General features: G+C 34.5%; 1 protein-coding gene across 17 annotated transcripts in view; it reads right to left on the reverse strand.

The window, feature by feature from the left end:
• Positions 1–14,638, reverse strand: part of ODF2L (outer dense fiber of sperm tails 2 like) — a 170,050-nt gene that overhangs the window by 143,184 nt on the left and 12,228 nt on the right. For all 17 annotated transcript variants that reach the window (XM_045036132.1, XM_045036134.1, XM_045036130.1 and 14 more), the window contains 4 exons: positions 10,682–10,867; positions 8,080–8,189; positions 6,767–6,902; positions 1,710–1,820 (listed from right to left, as the gene is read on the reverse strand). In XM_045036132.1, coding sequence (XP_044892067.1) covers positions 1,710–1,820; positions 6,767–6,902; positions 8,080–8,189; positions 10,682–10,867 — 543 coding nt within the window. The remainder of the gene's footprint in view (positions 1–1,709; positions 1,821–6,766; positions 6,903–8,079; positions 8,190–10,681; positions 10,868–14,638) is intronic.

Below are 14,638 nucleotides of genomic sequence, written 5' to 3' on the forward strand. Positions count from 1 at the left end.
TTAATATAAGAATAGATCAGTGCTCTATTCCAAACTACAATCCTTTATGACTTATCTGTCTTTTCCCATCAATACTTCTAGTCTCTCCCCTTAAGACTGAATATTAGAGAGATCTATACTTGCAGGTCAATGAACTTTAAGGAGAACTAAAAAAAATAATAAAAAAAAAAATCTGAAGACTAAGGAGTAATTGAAATATGCTGACATGTATGTCCACATGCATATTTATTTGGGAAGAGTCAGATTTATTACAACAAAATAAAATGTGTTTTTGTTTTTTTTTTTTTTAAAAAGAACATTTGATCCAAACTATACCAATTATTTTACCAATTCCATACCAATTATTTTACACTCCAAAATTTAAAAATGCTCAAAAAAAAAAAAAAAATCTAAGCACTTCATACAAAGCCCAGAGCCTAGAACATGCACAGTATTCTTGCTGAGGGATTAAGCCAAACACACAGCTGGAGGATACAGATGTCATTCTCCATAATGTGTCCCGCAGTCCACTATGGCCTCCATCTTACCTCTGGTCTGGTAAGCTCCACATGACTGCAATATATATTCTTTAAGTTTATTTTTATTTATTTTGAGAGAGAGAGAGAGTGCAGGGGAGGGGTAGACAGAGAGGGAGAGGGAGAGAATCCTAAGGAGGCTCCATGCTATCACCGTGCAGCTCAACGCAGGACTTGAACTCATGAACTCTGAGATCATGATTTGAGCTGAAACCAAGAGTCAGAAACTCAACCAACTGAATCACCCAGGAGCCCCATGACTACAATATTCTAACTGGATGTCTCAACTTCATTCTCCCATCTAAACCATCCAGATGTACTTCCTTCCTACCTATCTACACAATGCCCTGCTTAAGCTTTTACCTTTAGTTCATTATTCTTTAATTAAAATGCTCTCTCATCCAGTAAAATCAAGCTCTTTATTGACTAGTCTGTTACCATTGTTCAAGGACCTGCGTAAGTCCCATCTTCTCATACATATTTTCTTGAATACTACATTTCCAAAACATCAGGTTTTCTATAAATTGCCACTGAACACATGCTGTATTCCATATATATTTTCATATGTTCTTTTCCAGGTCTTTCATGTGACTAAATCAGAATTTTACTTTTTTTATTGGGAAAGAGGGAGTGTTGAGCTTTAATGACCCTAGAAGGGAGTCATTATTCTACATCAATACCATGACATATATAAGATGACAAATAAATATAACTAAGTTTAACAAGATTGTACCTAAGGTTTACATTACACCTATGTAATTAATTTTAGATTGACTTTTAATTTTTTTTAATGTTTATTTTTGAGAGAGAAAGAGCACGAGCATGGGAGGGGCGGAGAGGGAGACACAGAATCCAAAGCAGGCTCCAGGCTTTGAGCTGTCAGCACAGAGCCCGACACAGGGCTCGAACTCACAAACTATGAGAATATGACCTGAGCCAAAGCCGGGTGCTTAACCGACTGAGCAACCCAGGTGCCCCTAGATCTACTTTTAGGAATACCCAGTATATACACAGTCAATGTATGAATCAGGAATCAGCAGAATCATCTACTTATAAAAATATACGAGGCGTTAAGAAATAGATGGGACATATATTCTATCACAAAATAATAGCTCCACCTTAATTTAGATCATTAAAAATGCAGTGTTTTAAACTGTCTACAAAATTTAACATTAAAATGAACGCAATAGTCACCTGAGTTTTATATACTTCAATAAGGGCTTTCTGTTGTTTTTCTACTTCTTGCAATTCTAAGAGTTCATTTTCAACAGAAACAACCTCATCCTTCAAAGCAGCAAGAGTAGTCTAGCAAAGAATATATAAATAGATTTTATAAATCATTAGAATTCACTTATACTCTGGTGCTACAGGGTTATAAAAACATAACTCATTTATCAACAAAGTTATAACATAATTATCTTTATTGCATAAAATTACCATTTAAATTTAAGAAGTTTAAAAAGTTAGTAATAATGAATAACTATAATAAGACTTATGTAAGACATATATTTTTAAAACTTTTAAAATTTCCTGACAAAGAAAGACTTGGAAAATAGAAAGACCATGTTCTTTGATGGGAAGACTCAATACTAGTGACATATCAGTTTTTTCAAAACAATAACACTTTAAGTGTAATTTCAACCAAAAATACAACAGTTGGGAGGAGGGGGAATATAACAAAATTAATTTTAAAATTCATATGGAAAAATAAATGGGAAAGACTAATACAATTCTGAAAGAAATACTAAGGTAGAGAATCTCAGTACTTACTAGATATTAGGATGTATAAAGAACTAAAATTTTTAAGTATACTGTGTATGTGTATGTAAATATATATACACATATATATAATATATATATATATATATTTAATTTTAGAATTTAAAAGTCAATGGAAAAGACAAAGAAAAATACACCAAAATTATATTTAGTATATGATAAAGGTTGAATTTTTAAGTCAATGAGAAAAATGTGGATCACTAAATAATGGCAATAAGACAACTGTTTAATTATTAGAAAGAAAATAGATTAACTATTTAACTCCACCCAATATTATTTTTTGTATTTATTTTTACAAAATATATTTATATACTTACTTAAAATAAAGCTTTAAAATTTTTCACAGAAGATACAGCTAAAATTTTGATTTTAGGATAGCAAAACCCCTACTAAGCATAGAATCAAAAAAAGATATCAAGCATTCTAAGGGTTTGGGATTTTACCTTCCAAGTTTACAAGTTAGCCTGGAACAGTTTCATGGATGCTAGCAAAGGATGTGAGACTCCTGGGTCAGAGACACAAAACTTCATTGCAGCAATAGCAGTAGCCAGATGCCAGATTTGCGGTAGCTTCCTAAGCCCCAGCTCCCACAGGGCAACACTGTGAGGGCCAGATGACACTCACACCTTTCAGGGGAGGCACTACAGAGGCGCAACCCTGAGTTTAGGGAACCCAGATCTCTCATAACAGGCAGTAAGCATGTCTGCCCTTTGGTAAGGAAAACATTGCTATCTCCAAGGATGTCCATTATACAAACATCCTTGAAAAGATAGTCTGGATCTCAAGCAGTCAGTCCTTTCTACTTGTAAGATATGCAGAAATGTGACAGACTCAACAGAAGCCATAAAAGAAAAAAAATATGTATACATACATATGTGTAAATGCATCTCCCCGAACTTCATTGCCCCCTCGAAAAATTTAAGAGGCAAACAAAATGTAAAAGAGAATAACAAATTATGACAAAAGATTAATACCTGAGTTCTTACATGTTAATTAGAAAAAAGACCTAAAGGATAATGAGTAGGTAATTCATAAAGGCAGAAATGTAAATGACCAATAAATACATGAAAAAACATATTTACTGGTCATTAAAACATACTCTGGGCACTGGATATTCTTCTATTAATGAAGAAAAGAAACAAAAAATCCCTTCCTTCATGGGGCTCACATACCCCATGTATAGAAAGACAAAAACAAGGGATAGATGAATGCAAAACAAGAACATGAAGTAAAACACACCCTACATGAACTGTGGATGGGCCAAGGAGGTCTCCAGAAGGGACTTTTGTGCAAACACTGAAAGTGTGGGTCTTTGAGGGGAGGGAATTCCCATAGAGCAAGGCAACGGTGGGAGAAGCCCTGGCCAGTCAGGGAAAAACTGTAAGAAGGTCAATGTGGCAGGAAGGGAGAAACCAAAGGGGATAGTGGAAAGATGAAGCCCGAGAAGTAATGGATAGCCAGGTGGAATAATGCTTTGTAGGTATTTATTAACCAGGTATCACTGGAGGGTTTGGGTGGAGCAGTGGCATGGTGCGACTTACATTTTTATGGGAACGACTCTACTGCTGCACTGTAATCTGAGTGCAGGTGCAAGGGTGGAAATAAAGAGGCGTCGGGAAGTCACTGTAACTGTGAGACATGCTGGTGGCTTAAACCAGGACAGTAGCAGTGGTGCTGGGGAGAGATGGTCAAATCCTAGATCTGTAGTAGATCTGCTGACAGACCGGAAGCAGCTGGGAGAGAAAGGAGTCAAGGATGACACCAGGTAAAAGAAGGGTGATTGCTGTTACCTGAGATGAGGACAACTGTAGGATGAGCTATTTGGGGGAATACAGAAGCTCTATTTTTGTTGTTGTTGTTGTTGTTGATTTTCCAGAGTGGTGGGGGGGATGGCAGAGAGAGAGGGAAACAGAGGATCTGAAGCAGGTCCTGCACTGAAAGCAGAGAGCCCGATGCAGGGCTCAAACTCACGAACTGTGACATCATGACCTGAGTGGAAGTCTGACACGTAAGGGCTGAGCCACCCAGGTGCCCCTACAGGAAGTCTATTTTAAACATGCTAACTTTGAGACACCTATTAAATACCCAAGTGGAAATTTCAAGTAGGCAGTAGAATACTTGTCTGGAATTCGGGGGCAAGGTCTAGGCTAGAGATATAAATTTGAGAGCCCCCAGGATATACCTGGTACTTAAAGCCCCAGCACTAGATGAGATCATCTATCAAATTTGGAGAGATCTCTTTTAAAATTGTCTAGTACTGGAAAAAATATAGGGACCCAATTATGATGGGTAATTTGGAAATATATAACACCAACCCTAAAAATGAGCCTTCCTTTTGACCATATAATTACAATTCTATCCTAAATGTATCCTAAGAAAACAGATATGCAAAAAGACTCAAGGAAACTGTCCACATTTTTATTTATAGCAGCAAAACACTGGAAGTGGTCCAAAATCCCCAAAACTATATGCTAAAATAGTAACTTTAGTTTCAGTTATGAGATCATAAGAGATTTTTAAATGTTTCCCTTTATGCGTTTCTGTTTTTCCAACTCTTTAAAATGAACAAATAGAACTTATAACCATCCAAATAAACTCTTGCAATTTCAAGAGAAGAGGTCACTGGGTCTTGAAAGCAATATCAGCTCAATTTTTTTTTTTCATTTGAAACATTAAATGTAAAATTATTCTGGTCACTAAAAGTAACAAAATACAACATCTAGGCAATTTTGCATTGCAAATAACATATGCCAAACACACCTAAACTTCTTTCCTTAAACAAAACCCAGAGAATAATCAATTAAACATACATGTTTGCAAATTATTCATAGGATGTAAGATGTAAATTTTAACCCAATGATTTTTATACCAGGTAATTTAAAATTAATTCCATTTACCACATGATTAAAAATTAGATTCATAATGGATGAAATATTGATTATGCTAATCTTTTCTCTCTGAAGGCTATCAAGGAAATTAAGGAAATAAACATAATGAATAAAATTGTTTCCTCTTCCAAGAAAAAACATTTTAAACATTCATTCAATAAATATTGAGACCTCAGTGTATGTCACACCTTCCCTGGGCATTCTGGGCACACAAAGATGGGAGTTGATAAAGAGAGATTCATCCTAATTGAAAAGACTGTGGGGGAAGTAGCATTTGAGCTGAACTAAGGCAGTTCTGAGATATCACCAGGAAAAATAACTGCAAACTGGAAATACAGTAAAACTATAGGGATAGATAGAGGAAAACATGAATGAAATGCAGAAAATAACGAGTATTCATATTTGGCTAGAGCCCAGGATAACCAGAAGACTATAATCCCCAGTCTCCCCTGCACCTAGTTGGGGCCATGTACCTGAATAAGTAGAAGGTAGAGTGGTACGGAACTTACAGGAATTCTCCCTGAGAGGAAGTGAAACAGGAGATGAAAAAAAGGGGGGGAAATAATTCATCTTTTTCCCCTTGCATCCTTCTGCTCAAAACTTGGCTATAATGACTGGCGCTTCAGCAGTCATTTTGGATCATGAGGGTCATAACCTAGGAATGGCAATAGGGGAGAGCTAAAAAGAGGCTAGGTTCTCTGATGCCGTATCAGCTTTGAGCTGCCAACTCTGGCCTTCTTTTACATAAAGAGATTCTTTTCTGTGTTCTATTTACTATCCTCCAAAAATTGTATAAAAAAACTGAAAAGGATGCCGTCATCTTTAATCAAGTCTCATCTGGTTACATGTATCTCTAATTGAGAACTCAAACGTTTTTTTCTCAGAAAGTATAAAAAAAACTTCTCCATTTTTCTCTGGTACACATACAAACCAATCACCCCTTGGATTTGATTAAGTTGGAAAATTCTTTCTGGTTATGAAGCAGCCAAGAACATACTTTCTGGTTTCAAACAAACCAGGCCTGAGGTTACATCCTATCGTAACCATGACACCTAGAAAAAAATCTTACACATTAAAGTTAATGTAATTTTGGATGATTCAACAGATAAAATTGGAGAACAAATAGTTTTTTAAAAAGTTGAAACAGTTGTTCTACCTCACAAGTCTTATTTAATATTGCTGAAAACAACTTTAACACATATCTGTGTATACAACTATAAACACAAATCTATACACAAGTATGTGTCTACATGTGTATGTACAGATATATAGAATATATATATATCTATGATATATATATAGAATATACATATCTATGATATATATATAGAATATATATATCTATGATATATATAGAACATATATATCTATGATATATATATAGAACATATATCTATGATATATATCTATGATATGAATATATAGTTTTATAAGTTGCATATTATAATGATACTCTAATACCCTGACAAACATAAAGGACAAAATGACACAACAGCACTATCCTAAGCATGCTGTTATTTCCAGCTACTTCTACTATGTTGTCATTAGACAATATATACACATACACACAGGAACACATATTACCTTTAATTTTGTATTCTCAAGATTCAGAGTTTCATTTTCATATTCAACTGAGTGAAGTTTTCTAAGAATTTCTTCACATGAATTTTTACCAACGTCTTCTACTTTCTTCAGGTCTTCCAAGAGATTAGTAATTTGCCTTTGTGAGATAAATGATATATTTCATAAAAGTCACAGAAACTTTCATTTAAATAACGCTTTTTAAGTGTGCTTATGAAATTATTTTGGTAGGGTGCACTGTTTCAAAAGTTAATACAAGCCATGGACCAAGGTAAACAGGAAGCAGTTATCTATCAGGTTACTACCTGAGTAACACTGATTAGCAATTATTACCCATCGATGAAGCCAATGAGAAATTACACAACGTTCTCTTCACTATTCAATAACATGTCTAAACTGTCATCCAAAGGTAGTCTGTCTGTCTCTCATTCACACACATGCACATACATATACACAATCTCAGGGACAAAGTTAAATAAAAGGCTCAAGTGAGGCAATACTTCACCTTTAAAAGCAAATGATACACGCTAGTTTACAATGATAAAACTGAAGAGAACATACAGAAGATAAAACATTTAAAAACAGATATTCAGGGTTCATTATTGTTAATCAGTAATAAATTTGAATAAAAGATATGCATTTTGAATCACTGATTTTTCTTTGTTACATAATTCAGGCACTTAAAGGAACAGAACTTTTAGGACTTTGAAACCATTTATTTTTTATTGTAAACTCCATTATATATTTTTATACATTCTTGCTCAGTAGAGAAATATTACTTCCATTTTAAGACAAAGCAGTGTTAACATGTACTGCAAATAATAGATGACACATACTCAAATACTAAATATTAACCTACAAAGTTCAAAATGTGAACACCCATGCACTTTTTTTTAATGTTTATTTTATTTATGTTTGAGAGACAGAGAGAGAGCGTGCACAAGCGGAAAAGGGGCAGAGAGAGAAGGAGACAGAGAATCCTAAGCAGGCTCTGCACTATCAGTACAGAGCCAGATGTGGAGCTCAAACTCCCAAACCATGAGATCATGACCTGAGCCAAAATCAAGTGTCAGACGCTTAACCGACTGAGCCACCCAGGCCCCCTAGCCAATGCACTTTTTAATGGGTAATCATTTTATTGCATTTTTGTAATAGAATAAGAAAAGTTTACAGAATTATAAATAGCAAGAATATCAAATCATACGGACAACCTTTACCACATGTAACCCAGAAGAACCAAAATGCAAACCACTTAAAAGAGGAAAGAACTAAAAACACTTATTAAACACTAAAGAGTTTCTAAATTTTTTTCTTACTTTTTCATTGTTTCAATCTGAACTTCCAATTCAGTTTTTTCTATTACAATTTTCTCATAATGACTTTTCCAGGCATTGGAAGCTGAAATTGTTTCGGACAGCTTGGCTTCCTAAAAAATACATCAAGTACTCATCTTGTAATTAAATAGCACTTTGGTTTTGTGCAGAGCCCTAAACACAAATACAACATAAACAAGGAAATGCTCATCTTATAAAGGATGGAACTCTTGATACAGAAAATTTTAGAGTACAACTCTGAACATAGGAAGCTTTTAAAGTAAACGTTGATAGTATCTTTAATTAGTATTGCTTTATATGCGCACAGTGGTAGTTCTAACACATTTTAAGGATATTAATATAACTATTTTCAAACAATGTTTCATAATTAATGAGGATAATTTCCTTCCTATTTCCTGAACTTTCATTTTGCATTCTATGTATAGAAGATGTTGACAACCACATAAGCATCAGAGGAGAAAGAAGTCCTCAATGGTAAATACAGAAACTCTCTGCAATTTCACAATTCCACAGCATTTAGTAATGCTTATTATGGATAAATAAATGCCTTATTTCTCATTGCTATGATGATGTCAAGCTGTTTTGTAGAGGTCACTCCCATTGGCCTTCAGATACTGTTACTGTTAGCAAAGAGATGAAAATTATAGTGATGGCTTTATCCATTTTGAATGTGAGCTCCCAGACATAGATTTTTGTCTGTTTCATTCATTGCTAGGGCCTTGAATAGTGCCTGCCATAAAGAAGACTCTCAATAAATAGCTGTCAAATGAATCTACCCTTTACAAACCCACCTAGTGAGCTACAGTCTTTGTGCCCCCTGCCCACATTCTATAGAACAAACTCACTAGGAAGACAACAGCGCCAATAATTATTAATCAGAAGATCCAGAAGAAGCAATGATAGCCACTGGTATTTATTGGGGGCTTTTTTCCTTACTTCCATCATTCAACTACTTTTTTGGCTTACACTTTTTTTATAGTAATATTGTTGATACACTGAATAAAGCCTAGTATTCTGCTTTCATATTTTATGTAAAAAGAATTTTAGGTTGCACTACGAAGTTTAAGTTGGACTGTGTGTGTGTGTGTGTGTGTGTGTGTGTGTGTGTGTGTGTGAAGTATAAGTTGGATAATATACTATAACATAAAGATTCTTAGAAATTGTATCCGTAAAATAAATGCTATGAAGAAAATTTAAGACATGATACGATAGTTGGGGGACTACTTTAAACAGAGTGGTCAAGGAAGGCCCCTCTGAAGAGATGTCAATTACAAAGATAACTGAATGATTAAAAAAAGAACCAGCTATTGTGAACCCGAGAAGAACATTACAGCCAGAGATAACAGCAAACAACAAATCTCTATGCATTAGAGGAATAGAAAGTAGGCCAATATGGCAAAAAATGTAGGACCGCCAGGCAGTGTGCTTTGACATGTATTTTCTCACTTATTCCTCCCTGCGGTGATATGAGATAATAATATTGCCCATCTCCTATTTTATAGTTAAGGAAACGGAAGGTTAGAGAGGTTGGGTGCCTTACCCAAAGTCACAAGGTTCACAAGTGGAAGAGCCCTCCTATACTGTGATCTGGAGCACAGGAGCGACATGATGCTATTTAAATAGGAAAACCCCGAGGATGTGAAGGGCTTGATTGGCTTTCACCACTCAGTAACACTTCAGGTATTCAACTAAGTCTTATAACCTTCTGGATTTTGAACTTATTCCTCAATTCTTTTTGTCTAGATAAATTCTTCTGAATGTAGATCATCTTTAAATGTTAACACCTGAGCTTATAAAATATATTAAGCTGCTTTGTTTACACAGAGTTTATACAAGTCTGCTTTCAATTCTAAAAGATCCTAATGCTATAAGCCTTAACATAAGTTCTTACGAGGTCCAATACCAGTGAGACTTTAAAAAGAGTAAATATTTTATTAACTGCTAATTGAAGAAATATAATAATTCATCAAAAACAACAAAGTACTAAGTCCAATTTTCAACTTTGTACTACACCCAAAGATAACTTTCACATGGTGTGTTTACGTCAACAAATGGTTTTAAGTGCATTACAGAGTTCAAATGAAGTGAATTGCTGAATAAAGTCATATGGTTTAATAACATACATCAGCATTTCCCAAACTGGTGTTCCTTAGAACCCATTCCAAGAGTTGTTTTGTGGGTAAAACAAGAGTTCTGTGGTTAATAAGTGGTGAGAAACTATGAGTTCAATACTCCTCATTATTGTTTTACTTTACTGAAAGCCTACTCAGGGCCTTTAATATGCTAATGTATACTGTCAGCTTCCAAGGGGGAATATGTATGAAGCATTACCCTTAGTTTGCATTAGATGCTTTGGGACACATTTAATATATCCTTTAATAAAGTTCCCAAGGAAAGACTGATAAATTTCAATATGCAAATGTGACATTTTATATAATCTTTCAAAATAAAGACTAAAGCAACAGAGCAAAGTTTTTCTAGTGTCAGTAGCATTGAGAAGAATAAGATTTATATTAAGCATTATGACATTAACTACATAAACTAAGTACATAGGACAGTAAACAAAGAATGTATATATACTTACCCGATCTCTAATTTGGGAAGTAAGGTTTTCCATGTCTCCAGTAAAGTGTTTAAGCCTTTGTTTGTAAATTTTAGATGCCTTTTTTAGAGCTATAGTTTTTTGCCTACTTGATTCTTTCATTGCTACAGCTTCATGCTTATTCTTTCTCAGTTCTAAGTTCCATTCAGTTATCTTGGTTTCTAAGCTCTAAAAATATATATATATTAGTAATATTTAAATTATTTTGGAACTCGATCTTTATGTAACATTATAAACATATATAATCTTCCATGGATTTTATCAAAAGGATTAATCATAGGATTAATAACAAGCATAACAGTAAAGAAAGGTAGTTTTACCACTGTTTATTTGTAACCAGTTGTAGAATGAAAATTTAAAATATATAAGCCTACAGAAAACTAATCCTATTCTTATTAAAGGTACTAATATTGGTGATTATGGCACAAGCATTTTCTTAAAACTTTCGTAATTAACTAGAACTTTCAAAAATTTCACATCTAGAATATTATACATAGTACTAGTTATGAAAATCAAAAAAAACCATAATTGAGCTGGAGACAATTCAAACAAGATACACAAAGCTTAAAGAAATCAGTAGCTCCCTACACACATTAGGACTCTTTAGTTGCAATGATAAAGGCTTAAAGGACATATGATCAAAATCTGTAGACCACAAAAGATACAGATGAGATAAACACAGGCTTACTTAGCAAATTTTAATTTACTAGAATTAGGGGGAATGCCGTGACACTTCAAAGAATTACATCAAGGGCAATAAAAGTGTTCCTTTATCTAGTAACTTTGTGGGAGTTATTAATCCAAGACTAAAGAGGCTTAGAAAGGTAAATAACTATCAGATCCATAAGAATTAGTAAGAGTAAAAAGACATCTGAGGGGCTGAGGGATGTGTTTCTATCCATTGACTTTAATGGTGTTAATTGGCATCACAGTTTCCTTACATATCTCTTGGTGGCATAACTAGAGACAGAATATTAGGATGGATGGATGATGGATATGATTTAGTATAACTCTCATGCTTTTATTTCAAATTATTTTAAGACTTTGTATTTAAAGTATTTGAATACTAAATATCTAAGAATTTAGAGACAAGATTTTAATGCTTTTACATTTTTTCAAAGTTGTATAACACTGAAAAATAGTTAAATTATTACAGAATTTAGGTTTCAGTGTAACATGTTTTGGACAATCATTTTAATGAAAAAAATCAAAGGAGTCACAGTAAAAGACTGGGTTTTCTACTCAACTCCATGTTCAATAAAAACTATGCTTCTTAACTTCCACTAAAATTGAGATTAAGAAGTACAACTTGGGGTGCCTGTGTGGCTCAGTCAGTTAAGCATCTGACTTTGGCTCAGGTCATGATCTCACAGTTCATGGTTTGAGCCTCACGTCGGGCTCTGTGCTGCCAGCTCGGAGCCTGGAGCCTGCTTCAGATTCTGTGTGTGTGTGTCTCTCTCTCTGCCCCTCTCCCCCGGCTCACGGTCTGTCTCTCTCTTTTTCAAAAATAAATTAAAAATTAAAACAAGGGGCGCCTGGGTGGCGCAGTCGGTTAAGCGTCCGACTTCAGCCAGGTCATGATCTCGCAGTCCGTGAGTTCGAGCCCCGCGTTAGGCTCTGGGTTGATGGCTCAGAGCCTGGAGCCTGTTTCCGATTCTGTGTCTCCCTCTCTCTCTGCCCCTCCCCCGTTCATGCTTTGTCTCTCTCTGTCCCAAAAATAAATAAACGTTGAAAAAAAAATAAATAAATAAATAAATAAATAAATAAATATTAAAACAAAATAATAATAAATAAATAAATACATTTTAAATAAGATTTAAAGACTTGTTTTCTTTGAAAAGTGAACTAGGTAGATTATGAAAAGTAGCAAAACACTCTTAAATAGTCTTTAGAAACGTATTTAAACTAAAAACAAAAAAATCCCATGAAATGTTTTCATAAGTAGTTGGAGGAAAACAAGAATAAAAGCAGTCCAAGTCTACTGAAGACTCCACAGGAAATATAGCTGTCTTCCTCTAAGAAACCACAGGGTGTCACCATCACACCACAAATAATTGCTACACTTTCAGCAGTAAACCATTTTCAACACCAAAGGTGAAATAAATTTTTTTTTTTGGAATAAGGTTCTAGCCAGGACATTCTCACTAGACTTATCCTATCTCACATTTGATCACTATTAGGGAGTATACCAAACTACCAAATTGTTTTTATAGTTTCAAAATAAATAACTCCTCACAGTCTTTTGACAAATGAACAGAAACATAAAGTCAACTACTTGTCTTTCCCTATTTCCAAAGTTGTATACATGCTGCACATTATAAAGATAATTATTCTGTGTCTTCTAAATTGTGAAAATATTCTATATCTAATTGTTATATAAAGATCCAGAAAGAACTGGGTTCAAAGTATCTTTGGGATAGTTCTCACAGAACTAAAATACAATTAAAAAAATTTTAAAGACCTACATAACAAACTGACTCAACTGAGTCAAAACTAAAATACTAAATAACTGAAATTTATGTTACCAAAGTGAGCTCATTATCTTTGAATTCGAAAAAGAACTTTGTGAAACCTAATGGAAGAATTCAACTCTGATCCCCCAACTAATGCCTTAATTCCAAAACTGTGTTAGAGGAAATGTAGAAAAATCAGTAACCTAATGCAACCTCTTTTAATTATTTCTAAACAGCGGTATTTTTTTTTAATTTTTTTTTAACGTTTATTTATTTTTGAGACAGAGAGACAGAGCATGAACGGGGGAGGGTCAGAGAGAGGGAGACACAGAATCTGAAACAGGCTCCAGGCTCTGAGCTGTGAGCACAGAGCCCGACGCGGGGCTCGAACTCACGGACCGCGAGATCATGACCTGAGCCGAAGTCGACGCTTAACCGACTGAGCCACCTAGACGCCCCTAAACAGCGGTATTTTTGTAAAGGAATTTAAACTCAAAGTATTGAGAGAATGTCACAGCAAAATCTTAAGATTTTAGTCTTATATTCGCTCTCTAAATTATCATATAAAAATTGCTAACATTAACTTTAAAAAATCATTTAATATTCCATTTTTAAATTGAAGAAACATATTTTCAAAAACTTCCCCAACTGCTCTTTGAGGACCGAATTAAAACTTGTGAGATAAAGTGTGATAGATGCTTATCTGAGGTGTCAGACCACATGCATGCTATTGTAAATACCATAACAGAGGAAGGCAATATCAACTGCGGCTCATTTGGGATGCCCTAGAACACCACGCAAAGGACAAAGGGGATCCATGTGGGAAAGTGCTCAAAAGAACATGTAGGAGGACAAAGGACAAAATTCGCATTCCGCATAAGCCTGCTTAATGTCCCTTTACTGGGCAAAAGCTTTTCCTCCTTGAAGAAAAAAAACCCAAAACATCCCAAGTGAAGTCTTGAAACATGCCACAAGTTGCAAACACCTGCAAAAGCAAACAAATTTAACGCAGATGTGCTCACATTCAATAGGGGCTATCTTTGCACACTTTCCTGAAAATGAGAACACTGTGTCTTTTCCTTCAGCAAAAAATAATGACAATAGATCCAGTTAGCTTGTGTCATATCACAGAACGTCAAATTCTTCTTTCAAAATGCCTGTGAGGTTTCCAAAAGAATATTTAAACCAGAAACTGAGTTTAAACCAAAAAGTTCCCCTTGATTACACTGCTAAAAAACTGCATAACAAGAACGCTACTCAGTTTTCTAAATACCAAAGCTGGGTCAACTGATTTTAAAGTTGTTACCATTAATGACAAAAACAAAAATTATAAACGTTTACTGACTGCCTACTAATGTGAGAGTATATATTTATGTGTGGATGTAGAAAATAGAATTCTATATACCAAAACATTAACAATGGTTTTGGTATTTTTAAGTTATTTTAATTTTCTCCTTTGTATGTTACAAATTTTCCACAATAAACA

The sequence above is a fragment of the Felis catus genome, chromosome C1 (genome assembly GCF_018350175.1).
Source record: "Felis catus isolate Fca126 chromosome C1, F.catus_Fca126_mat1.0, whole genome shotgun sequence".
In the NCBI taxonomy this organism is placed as follows: domain Eukaryota; kingdom Metazoa; phylum Chordata; class Mammalia; order Carnivora; family Felidae; genus Felis; species Felis catus.